The sequence below is a fragment of the Rhinoderma darwinii genome, chromosome 4 (assembly GCF_050947455.1).
Source record: "Rhinoderma darwinii isolate aRhiDar2 chromosome 4, aRhiDar2.hap1, whole genome shotgun sequence".
Taxonomy (NCBI): Eukaryota; Metazoa; Chordata; class Amphibia; order Anura; family Rhinodermatidae; genus Rhinoderma; species Rhinoderma darwinii.
The window spans coordinates 390,407,332-390,420,375 of NC_134690.1; the positions used below are offsets into that span (position 1 = coordinate 390,407,332).

The 13,044-nt window shown below is 43.7% G+C and overlaps 1 protein-coding gene across 1 annotated transcript in view; it reads right to left on the bottom strand.

Moving 5' to 3' along the window:
• Positions 1 to 4,065: 4,065 nt before the first annotated feature.
• The window catches only part of LOC142761407 (spermatogenesis-associated protein 7 homolog), a 141,512-nt gene continuing 132,533 nt past the window's right edge, over positions 4,066 to 13,044 (bottom strand). Inside the window, exon 10 of the mRNA XM_075864596.1 lies at positions 4,066 to 4,380. Within this exon, the coding sequence (XP_075720711.1) occupies positions 4,231 to 4,380 (150 nt within the window). The 3' untranslated portion in view covers positions 4,066 to 4,230. The remainder of the gene's footprint in view (positions 4,381 to 13,044) is intronic.

Consider the following 13,044-nt stretch of genomic DNA (forward strand, 5'->3'; position numbering starts at 1 on the left):
AATTTGGTATCGCCGCAACAACCCGCTGAATAAAGTTATTGTGTTATTTATACCACACGGTAAACGGCGTAAATTTAGGATGCAAATAAGTGTGGCAAAATTGCAGTTTTTTTCTATTCCAAAATGGTGCTATTAAAAATTACAACTTGTCCCGCGAAAAACAAGACCTTATGCAGCTATGTCGACGCAAAAATAAAGTTATAGCTCATTGAATGAGACGATGGAAAAACGTAAAAAAAAATTTCGGTTAACGGTAAACCGAACCTGTTATGATATGCTTACCCTATAGAGCAGCATATTATGGTTACAGATGCGATTTAATAAAGATTACCTGCGATGTTGCGGCAATAAATTAGCACAAGTATAAACACATTTTAAAGGGGAAGACAACGCAGATTGGGTTCAATAGTCCAGTTTCCAGGTCGCAACATATCCACAGACCGTTCAATGATTGACTCTGCCGGAGCGCACGTTCCCGTCACCGCCCTCCCGCGAAGAACATGTCCCTGATATACCAGAAGGTGGTTTGTTTTGCTGGATTTCCCGGTCCACCGCTCTCACCAATCACAACTCCAGATTATAAGGACAGATTCATTTTTTGTATATTTTTTTTTTTTTTTGTGTGTATAACGTCTTATATTTAAAAAACTATCCTTTTTATATCACTTTTTAATATTTGTAAATAAGTTCTGTACATATTTATATATTTGTATGTTTTTGTTACCTATTTGAGTACTAGTAACATACTAACGAATACAGGTGTATCTTTTATTCTGGGACTGAACTGTATGATGGTCATTCTGATTTGTAAACCTGTTTTATACAGGCAATCTATATGTCATAATCGGCAAGCCCTTTTTTTTAAATTGTTATTTATTACATGGGGAATTAAATGGGTTGTCCAGGATTAGAAAAACAGCTGATTTTTCCAAAAACTGCGCCACACCTGTCCACAGGTTGTGTGTGGTATTGCAGCTCAGTCCCATTGGTGAGCCTGATTACCAGACACAACCCATGGGCAGCTGTGGTGCTGTTTTTGGAGAATGCAGCCATGTGGTTGTTTTTTTAAATCAAGTAACTTTTTTGCAGTTTTCCACAATACAAATATGTACAAGTACAAAACAGGTTGAAAACAAATATATGACATAATCCTCCCCGTCCCGATACACCTGGGAATGAGTTTGCCCCAATCCTTATAAACAACATGTCAGCGAATAACTAAGGTCTCATGCACATGATCGTAGTGGTGTGCACGGCCCGTGATTAGCGGCTCGGACGGCCACGCAGTTTCACCAACGGCCGCCCGCAAATCGTGGGCCGTGCCCATGGCCCCGTGCATTAATTTCTATGAGCCTGGACCGCAAAACACGGCCGTAATAAGACATGTCCTATTTTTTTGCGGTCCAGGCTCCTGGGCAATGGCGTCGGGGTAAGATTAGCGGAATACGCCCCATTGATAATATTCACTACCTCTCGCCAGAAGATGTCAAGATGCGAACATGATCCTGTGCATGATCTCTGCATTTTGCGCTTTACATCTGTTGCATATGGGGGTATCCCGTAGACCAATATCAAACGAAAACTGGGGTGTTTTATACACCTTGTGTTAGAGATACAGGTGTGACAATCTATGTGCCTCACTAAGGGTATGTTCACACGCAGAGTCAAAAACGTCTCAAAATACGGAGCTGTTTTCAAGGGAAAACAGCTGATTTTCAAAAGTTTTTTGTGCCACTTGTGATTTTTATGGCCGTTTTTGGAGCTTATGAAAAACTGCTCCAAAAACGTCCCAAGATGTGTCCTGCACTTTTTCGCAGCCGTTTTTTTTACACGGCCGTTTTTCAAAACGGCCCATCTGCTTCCGATTTTTGGGGCGTTGACAGGCCAAAAATAGTACGTGTGAACATACCCTTAGAGACAATCTAGCGGTACGTGCTAGTATACACTGCCACTGCCCGTCTTCAATAGGGCCAAGGTCCCTTCCCCATTTTTCTTTGACACCAAGAGGAAATTTAGAATGTTCTTTATTGATCAAATATTTATACACTGTTGAAATTGGCCCCTTGTTTGTGTATCATCGTGTCACCAATGATAGTAACAATAGGATTCGTAGTGCATATGACGGTATCTCCTACATGTATTTCTTTTCCCAGCGCATGTCTCATCTGCAAATATTCAAAAAAGGATTACCGTAATTCGGCAGAGCAAAATCAGATTGTAGATCAGAAAACTTTCGGTACCCCTTCCTTATATAATTGTGTTAGCCACCGGATACCCTTGTATTTCCATCTACCAAAGCCTTCCAGGCTGGCAACCTCCGGTAGCCAGGGGTTATTCCAGATAAGAGTAATTTGAGTGCATCCCTGAATTCCCAGAAGGTCCTTCATCTGTCCCCATACCCTATGCATTTGGTACAATGTGGGCAATCTTTTAGTATGATTCTTAAATTGACTGGTCTCCACAGCAGCAAATAGCCGGTCACACTGTGTGAGATGTCGTAGCACGCCTCGCACAGAGTCTTGTTCCTCCAACCTCCATCCCCTAAGGTGCTGTAACTGCGCCGCTCAATAATAAAGCCCTGAATTAGGGGCCACCAAACCTCCATCTGTCTTACTTCTCTGTAAGGTGTCCATTTTTATACGTGTATGCCCCTTCTTCCAAATAGGATCTCTAAACAGCCGATTAATCGTCAGGAAAAAGCGTTGGGGCAACCAAACTGGTGAGTTATGTAGAAAGTACAATAGCTGGGGCATCCATACCATCTTTATGAGATTCGTGCGCCCTACTAATAATAATGGCAGTCTACACCAAAGCCACTAAGTTATTTCTAAACTTTATCAGATGATCTAAATTAAGGCATTCATATTCGGTCAACACGGTTGATCTCTTTATTCCTAAATATTTAATAGCCGTAGCTCGCTGCAGTGGAATGTGTTCCCTATCTAGATCCACCAAGGGTTCATCCAACGGGAGTAAGTCAGATTTTGTCCAGTCGATAGATAAACCAGAATATGATCCATATTGTCTGATGACACTTATGACTTTGTCCGAAGTTTGACCAGTGTCACCCAGGAAGAGGAGCATATCAACATACGGGGCTATTCTTTCCTCTAGTCCACCACCACGAAAGCCCACAATCCCGGGATGCGCTCGAATACTAGCCGCTAATGGTTCGATGTCAATTGCAAAGAGCGGTGGGGATAAAGAACATCCCTGCCGAATGCCCGTGCTCAACGCAAGTGTGTCTCTCAAAGCACCATTCACACGTACACGTGCCACAGGAGCCTCGTATCAAAGGTGAACAGAGGCTATGACTCTTTCCCCAAACCCCATATGTTCTAAGACCTTCCACAAAAATTCCCTTTCTATACTGTCAAAGGCCTTGGCCGCATCTAGGACACCGCACGTTTCCTGGGGTTATCCACTGGAATCTCTAAGTTTAAATACACTCGCCTAAGGTTAATGGTACCATATAAGTAAATAAGCGAGAAGTCACATCAGGTACAATTATCACGGTCATTAGCTTGTGTATAAAAATAAACTTAAAGGCCATCACCACTTTTGCAACTGTTTTATTGCTCCACAGTATCTAAACAACTGCATTAGATCTTGATTTAAATAGAAATATACTGTTTTGTGTCTCCAGCTTCCATGCAGACCTATGTGTCTCCATGGTAACAGACTACAAACAAACAAACCTTGTGTAGTCTGATCTTGCAGTCATACTCCCATCTGTCTCCTACTTATTCCTAATGTACTGTACATTCGTAGGTTACATGGAGTAGAGGGCAGATGGAAGGGAGTAACTCATTACATTATTACGTTTATTTGTAGTTTGGAGACATGGAGTTCTGCATAGGAGCTGTATACACAAAACGGTGGGAGATGGTTTAATCAAGACTATTTGCAGTTACTTTTTTTTTAATTTCTTTTTTTAAATTATAGATGTATTTGAGAAAATGTTTGCAATTGTTTTCACTCGCTTTAACATGGATGTGTAATACAAAATTAATCTAATGCAAAACTTAAGCCAAGTTTAGTGTTTTACGAGAAACAAAAAAAAAAAAAAACAACTGGATTTTTCAATACATTTATAGAATGTACTAAAATATGAAAGGTTCTCAAGAAAAGGCTTTGGTGCATTCTAGCTGGTATTCTCCGTATCTAATGCAGGATATAGTCTATGTGACAGTTGAGCAGACTTTAGGACAGCACATCACACCACAGGTGTCACTGCGCTTTCAAGAGTTGGTTGAGATTTCCCCGCAGAGGGAGATTTTCTGAGCCGTATTGAGCCCCATCATAGCTGATGGAAAAGTCTAACTTCACGTTCCTTTCTAGTTCATCTCTCAGTTCCTGCACCAGGATCATCTTCTTCAGCTGCAAGAAAATAGGGATTACAGGCATAGGACTGGGGCTACAAGATGAAACAACGGCGCTCCAATCACAGTAAAATCAGACTGCGACTTTAAGGCTGGGTTCACACACCCTATATACGTTCGTAATTCGGGCGTTTTAGCCTCGTATTACGTCCGAAAATATGGCTCCAAAGCGCCGGCAAACATCTGCCCATTCATTTGAATGGGTTTTACGATGTACTGTGCCGACGGTCAAAGAATGTCACTTCTTGAGACGTAATTGGAGCAGTTTTCCATTGACTCCATGGAAAAACAGCTCCAATTACGTCCGTAATGGATGCTGCGAAAAACGCCTGCACATGCCATTACGTCTGAAATTCAGGAGCTGTTTTCTCCTGAAAACAGCTCCGTAATTTCAGCCGTAACGGAGGCTGCCGTGTGAACATACCCTAAGGGCATGCCCCCACGTGGCGGATTTCCTCCGCAACTGTCCGCATCAATGGCGCACAGAATCTGCGTTGCAAATTCTGCGGCGGATCTGCCCAAAATATGCAGTAAATTGATGCGGACTAGCTGCGGACTGCGGGAAAAGTGCTTCCCTTCTCTCTATCAGTGCAGGATAGAGAGAAGGGACAGCACTTTCCCTAATGAAAGTAAACGAATTTCATACTTACCGGCCGTTGTCTTGGTGACGCGTCCCTCTTTCGGCATCCAGCCCGACCTCCCTGGATGACGCGGCAGTCCATGTGACCGCTGCAGCCTGTGCTTGGCCTGTGATTGGCTGCAGCCGTCACTTAGATTGAAACGTCATCCTGGGAAGCCGGACTGGAGACAGAAGCAGGGAGTTCTCGGTAAGTATGAACTTCTATTTTTTTACAGGTTGCTGTATATTGTGATCGGTATTCACTGTCCAGGGTGCAGAAACAGTTACTGCCGATCGCTTAACTCTTTCAGCACCCTGGACAGTGACTATTTACTGACGTCGCGTAGCAACGCTCCCGTAATTACGGGAGCCCCATTGACTTCCTCAGTCTGGCTGTAGACCTAGAAATACATAGGTCCAGCCAGAATGAAGAAATGTCATGCCAAAGAAGCAAGACGCATCCGCAGCACACATAACATGTGCATGACAGCTGCGGACTTCATTGCGGAATTTAGAATCTCCATTGAAGTCAATAGAGAAATTCCGCCATGAGTCCGCAACCAGTCCGCCACAACTCCGCAACAGACAGAGCATGCTGCGGACACCAAATTCCGCTCCGCAGCCTATGCTCCGCAGCGGAATTTTACGCATCGTCTAGACGAACACTTCTAAATAGAAGTGGAAGTCAATGGAGAAACGGCTCCGCTGCGGATTAACGCTGCGGAGTGTCCGCAGCGGAATTCTAGTGAAATTCCGCCACGTGTGAACCCAGCCTAAAGAGGAACTGTCATCTGACATGACATGTCTGTTTTAGTAAATACTTGTATTCCCCATAAAATTACAATTCTGGAGCACCTTTTCTTAGACAATTGTGCTCTTACTCCATTATTTCCAGGAGTAATAACAGAGGAACGTCAGAACACAGAGTCCTAACAGCTCTTGCACACAATCGGACTGTGATAAAGGGTCCGTGTGTTTGCTGGATTTCCCGGCCCGACCACGGTACAGGTGAACGGGACTCCTAGTATCATAGACATTTCTAATGCTAGGAGTCTCTGACTCCCCACGGAACTGCTGTTCTGTAGTGAACAAAATGATACAGTGCAGAGCAGCAGTTCCGTAGGGAGACAGGGACTCCCAGCATCATAAATGTCTAAGATGCCAGGAGTCCCGTTCACGGGTAGCGTGGTCGGGCTGGGAAATCCAGCTGACACTTGGACCGTTTTTTTGCGGCCCGATCGGGGTCGTGTGCAAGAGCTGTAAGAACTGATGCTCCAGAATTGTTATTTCATGCGGAATACAAGTATTTACTAAAACAGACATGTCAGTTGAGATGATGGGTCCTCTTTAAATCCCATAAATAGGAACGCTGACATAACAATACATCCTGGGCTCTCAAATAAAACCAGCTCCACACCAGCCGCAGTCTACACAGCAGGGAAGGTTTTATGAACTTGTCTCAGTGGTGTAAAGTGTTCTCCGCTATCAAATCTCAGGATTATAGATCTAAGCGCACTATACAAGTACAGTCATTAGAGAAAACCCATCGCTAAGCACTAGAACTGAAAGATCAAAACATTCTATCCAAGAATTCTGTCAGGGTAAGGCCACACGGAGCGGCCCATGTTCAGCGCGGCTGTCAAATACCGTGTTAATGGCGCTATAATGCGGGTAAAACGTCCCTTTATCTGCAAAATCGTGCAGCCATTAATTAATACACCCTTTATGGGCACGGCCATTAACAGGGTATTTGACAGCTGCGCCGAACATGGTGCCGGCACGGTTGTTGGACGCGTTGCGACCGTGTCTGTGTGGCCTTACCCTTAAGACAAATCTGTATTTGAAGTACAGTATGATTAGAAGAACAACACCCAAGAGATAAGACGTCCCCTTAGGCCGGGTTCCCATGTAGCGTAAATGCTGTGGAATTTCCGCAACGGAAAACTGTGTGGAAATTTTGCAGCCTTTACAGTAGCAGCAAAGTGGATGAGATTTTAAAAAAACTCATGCCCCCGCTGCAGAAAAGAACTTAAACGTTAATAAATCGACCTGCGGTGCGGAATTTAATTCCGCAGCGTGTAAATTTATGCTGCGTTTTAGTTGATTTTTTCCGTTGCGGGTTTTCCCTATTAAATTCAATGGGGATGCAAATCCTGCAACAGAAAGCTAAGTGTTGTGACTTATGCGGTGTATTTGCAGCCATTACGCTGCAAAAATCGCAACTACGGAAAACGAAAAAAAAATCATACTTACCCAGAACGCCCTCCTTCTTCCTGCAGTCTGGCCTTCTGGGATGACATTTCATTCCATGTGACCACAGCATCCAATCACAGGCTGCAGCGTCACATGGCCTGCAACGTCATTGTAGGAGGCCGGACTCTGCACACAAAAGAGGGAGGGGAGATATCTAAGGTTTTTTTTTTAAGCACTGCTTTCCGCGGCGGAAATTCCGTCTGAAAACCCCACCACAATGTGCGATTTTTTGGGACAAAATGTACTGCGGGGTCCAGGTCGGATATGCTGCGCTGTTTATACGCAGCGTATCCGACCTGTGGAAACCGGGCCTTATATAGGTCTTTGTTTGCTAGGCTGCAGCGATAATGTGCTATAATCTTCACGTGACCGCAGCAGCCAATCACTGACATCAGTATGGACGGACGGCACTGATCTACTGCCATAGTCACACATCCAGTATGGCACATCATCATTGTGGACAAGTTAAAGACTGTTGGGAACCAGGGAATATAATCCATTAACAGTTTATTGGCTTTTCCTTACCCGGGACAAGAATTCAACTTGATGTGCTAGCCCTGTATCTTTATAGCCTAGCCAAGGCAGGGTTCTATGGTGATATACAGTTAGGTTCAGAATTATTTGGACAGTGACACAAGTTTTGGCATTTTAGCGGTCACTTCGGTAAAGTTTCTGTGGGACCTAATCACACAGCACAACGTGATCTTGCGACACGCTGTGCCGTGAGTAAGTCCCACAGTAACTTTACTGAAGTGTCGGGAGTGTGAATAGACATTGCGTCCTGGCTGGTAGTGATGTCTATTCACTCTCAAGACACTTCAGTAAAGTTAATGTGGGTGTATGTGACAGCACAGCGTGATCTTGTGAGATCACTCTGTGCTGTGAATACAAATGGGCATGAATGGAGAGAAGTGTATGACGCTGATTGGTCACTGATTGGTCAGCGTCATACACTCCTCTGTTCAACGCCCACTTGGTCAAAAGTTAAAAACCGCCCAGTTGGGCATTAAGAAACAAATTCGCCTAAATCTAAAATTGTTCATAACTTGCTTAAAAATGATAGTTTTTCAAAATAAAATTGTCCATTTACTCTTGAGCCTCTGAAATGAGGAGGCTGTGTGGAAAAATGGTTGCAATTGCTAAACTTTTCACAGGATATTTTTGTTCAACCCCTTGAATTAAACCTGAAAGTCTAAACTTCAATTGTATCTCCGTTGTTTTCATTTCAAATCCAATGTGTTGGCAGCAAAACCCAAATCATGAGGATTGTGCCACTGTCCAAATAATTCTGAAACTAATGGAACTAACTGTAAGTTTGTTTCAGTAGAACCACGGGAAGTCTGGGTATTATGCCCCATGTACACGACCGTGTTCGGTCAGTGATATACGGTCTGCATGTGGGCCGCATGTGCCGGACCGAACACAGTGCAGGGAGCCGGGCTCCTAGCATCATACTTATCTATGACACTAGGTGTCACTGCCTATCCACGGAACTACTGTCCCGCACTGAAAACATGATTACAGTACGGGACAGTAGTTCCGTGGAGAGGCAGTGACACCTAGCGTCATAGATAAGTATGATGCTAGGAGCCCGGCTCCCTGCACTGTGTTCGGTCTGGGACATGCGGCCGACATGCGGACCGTATATCACGGACCGAACGCGGTCGTGTGCATGGGGCCTTACTATGGGGATCTAAGTTTGGTTCAGTAGAGCCATGGAAGGTCTGGGTATTGCTATGATGATTTAAGTTTGGTTTAGTTGAACCATGGAAGGTCCGGGTATTACGATGATCATCTACGTTTGGTTGAGTAGAACAATGAGAAGTCTAGGTATAGCTATGATGATCTAACTTCAGTTCAGTAGAATCACAGGAGATCTGGGTATTGCTGTGATGATCTAACTTCGGTTGAGTAGAACGATGGTAGATCCAGGTATTGTTATGGTGATCTAAGTTCAGTTCAGTTCAACCATGGAAGGTCCCAGATATTGCTCTAGTGATCTAAGTTCGGTTTAGTAGAATCATAAGAAGTCAGAGAATTGCTATGGTGATCTAAATTTGCTTGAGTAGAACCATGGAAGGTTCAGGTATTGCTATGATGATCTATGTTCGGTTTAGTTGAATCGCAGGGGATTGAGTATTGCTATGGTGATCTGAGTTTGGTTGAGTAGAACAATGGGTGGTCTGAGTATTGCTATGGTGATCTAAGTTCAATTTAGTAGAAACATGACAGGTCTGGGTATTGCTATGCTGATCTAAGTTCAGTTCAGTAGAATAGTAGAAGGTACGGGTATTGCTCTTGTCATCTAAGTTCAGTTAAGTAGAACCATAAGCCATAAGTCTGAGTATTGCTTTGGTGATCTAAATTCGGCTTCGAGTAGAACCATGGAAGGTCCAGGTATTACTATGATGATCTAAGTTTGGTTGAGTAGACCGATGGAAGGTAATGGATATTGCTATGGTGATCTAAGTTTAGTGCAGGAGAACCATGCTAGGTCTGGGTATTGCTATGGTGATCTAAGTTCGGTTCAGTAGAATCACAGAAGGTCCGGGTATTGCTATGTTCATCTAAAAATGGTTTAGTAGAATCGCAGGGGTCTGAGTATTGCTAAAGTTATCTAAGTATGGTTTAGTAGAATCGCATAGGTCCGGGTATTGCTAAGGTAATCTAGGTTTGGTTGAGTAGAACAATGGAAGGTCCGGGAATTGCTATGTTCATCTAAGTTCAGTTCAGTAGAATCGCAGAAGGTCAGGGTATTGCTATGGTCATCTAAGTATGGTTTAGTAGAATCGCAGGGGTCTGAGGATTGCTAAAGTAATCTAGGTTTGGTTGAGTAGAACAATGGAAGGTCCTGAATATTGCTATGGTGATCTAGGTTTGGCTTAGGAGAACCATGCTACGTCTGGGTACTGCTATGGTGATCTAAGTTTGGTGGAGTAGAATGATGGGATGTCCGGGTATTGCTATGGTGATCTAAGTTTGGTGGAGTAGAATGATGGGATGTCTGGGTATTGCTATGGTGATCTAAGTTTGGTGGAGTAGAATGATGGGATGTCCGGGTATTGCTATGGTGATCTAAGTTTGGTGGAGTATAATGATGGGATGTGCGGGTATTGCTATGGTGATCTAAGTTTGGTGGAGTAGAATGATGGGATGTCCGAGTATTGCTATGGTGATCTAAGTTTGGTGGAGTAGAATGATGGGATGTCTGAGTATTGCTTTGGTGATCTAAGTTTGGTGGAGTAGAATGATGGGATGTCTGAGTATTGCTATGGTGATATAAGTTTGGTGGAGTAGAATGATGGGATGTCCGTGTATTGCTATGGTGATCTAAGGTTGGTGGAGTAGAATGATGGGATGTCCGGGTATTGCTATGGTGATCTAAGTTTGGTGGAGTAGAATGATGGGATATCTGGATATTGCTATGGTGGTTTATGGTTGGTGGAGTAGAATGATCGGATGTCCGTGTATTGCTATGGTGATCTAAGGTTGGTGGAGTAGAATGATGGGATGTCCGGGTATTGCTATGGTGATATAAGTTTGGTGGACTAGAATGATGGGATGTCCGGGTATTGCTCTGTTTGTATTTTGTAGCAGCTGCACAGTCTCTATATTCATTAGAACACGGGAGGTCCCGGGTAATCGCGGTCAGTCGGACGGTTGTTGACGTCTTTTTAGCTACAATAATAACTTTCCAGCAAGCAGGTTTCTGGGATTTTGCTGTAAAGAATGATTATATTATTACATTCCTACAATATTTCTACTTCTTATTTCCGGGCACCTGGAGGAAGAAGAACTTTTGCCCTTTTCTTCATAACGAGTAAATAATTGCATTAGAACCCATCTCACATGGTGAGTACATCCAGGGCGGCTGCTCGTTTCAGGTCACCTCATCACATTATTTCTATCCTCCGGATCCTTCAGGCGAGCGCAGCGCTCTGCATAATTTATCACCTTACTTTTGGCAGCTCTGCATCATTTTAACAATTTTTAAATTATATTTTGTGCGCTGAGCATTTTTCACTGAGAACTTCTACTAATGTCTTAAAGCAGTGGTCTCCAACCCGGGGGATCCCATCTCTTGCAAGTCTACAACTCCCAGCATTCCCTGACAGCTGCCGGCCCTCACAACTGGGGCCCTAGGATGGAAAACAGTGTCTTAAAGGGAACCTGTCACCAGCATTTTAGCTATAAAGCCAGCAATACCTGGTGAAAGTGGGTGAAAAATCATTGTCATCTAAGCTATAAATATGTTCTAAGTAAGCTCTGTAGCTTTAGTATTCCGTTTTTCAGTGGTCCCACGCCGTATGCAAATGAGCAGAAAAGAGTCATATCTTCATCTGAAAAGAGTCAGGTTTTCATTCCTCCAGCATCTCAGAGTGGACTCCACCTCCTTCTTTTTGATTGACAGCTCCTTAGCCAGTCAGGGCCGGACAGGTGTTGGCAGTGGGTGTGGTTAAGAAGCTGCATCCCAGAGGGAAAAATAATTACCATAAAAGGCGGGAAAAGTTTAAACAACTATATTTACTGACAGAGGAGGACTTCAGGAAAGAAGAGAACAGGAATGAACTCTGCACAGCTGCGGCCATTGAGGGGTCCGGCGAGTTTAACAGGTAAGATGTTGATGACAGGATCCCTTTAAGGTGATAACACTTAATAATAGTAATCTATATACGTTGTGTTTGTCTTCCGATTGAAATGGATCTTTAGGCCACAGCTACACCTAGAATTTCTGTAGCGCTACTAATGGATTTTAACTATCAAGTGACAGCTGCAGTCCACAAGATTGCTTGCAACGCAATGTATTCATTTGCACTGTAGCTGTAGTTCAATAGTTAAAATCAGTAGCACTACAAAAAGTCTATGGGTAAGGCCACATGGAGCGGCCCTGACACGGTCGCAACGCGGCCAACAACCGTGCTGGCACTATGTAGGAGCGGCTGTCAAAGGGGTATTCCGGTTACATGCGCCTCCGCACTGCCGCTCCATTCATTCATATGGGAGCACCGGAGATAGCCGAGTGCAGTGTTCGGCTTTTTCCGGCGCTGCCATAGAGAATGAATAGGAGGTAAGTTGCCATAAAGGGTTTATTAATTCATGGCCGAACGATTTTGCAGATAAAGGGACTTTTTACCCGGCGCGGTTGTTAGCTGTGTTGCGACCGTGTCAGGGCCGCTCCGTGTGGCCCTACCCTGCGTGTAGCCTGTCTTAAAATGTGTGGTGAACATTTGAGCATTACAGGGGCAGTACAGTCCCTTTGTATATTGGAGCAGCTACACAGTCTCTATATTTCTGCATTGACCCTTTAATTACCAAGGTGTTGAAGGCACAGTGATTTCCTGTGTCAGCTATAACTTTTTCATCTGTGAGGCTAGAGAAGAGATTTTAGTATTGTTTTTTTTGTTCCAGGATGGATAGGACTTTATATTCCATTTTTATATGCATAGTCAATGCCTTTTTCAAATAATTAGGCTTATAAAATAGTAAAAAATCAGCAGTTTTTCACTTTATTGTCTTTTTGTTTTTATCATAGGTGATGGGCAATGTTGGCAGGGGCATTTTTGGTGGTGGATCCTACATAAGAACGTCCAGCCAGAATGTAGGAAAAGACCTTTGGGGATATGATAATGGTCTCTAACCTTTGGATCTCCAACAGTTACAAAACTTCAGCTACGAACAAACTTAGACTGTCTTCAGCTGTCCAGGAATGCTGAGAGTTGTAGTTTTGCAGCAATGGAGAGCCACAGGTTGCAGACCACTCCACTTAACTACAGATGTCACCTGTAACTG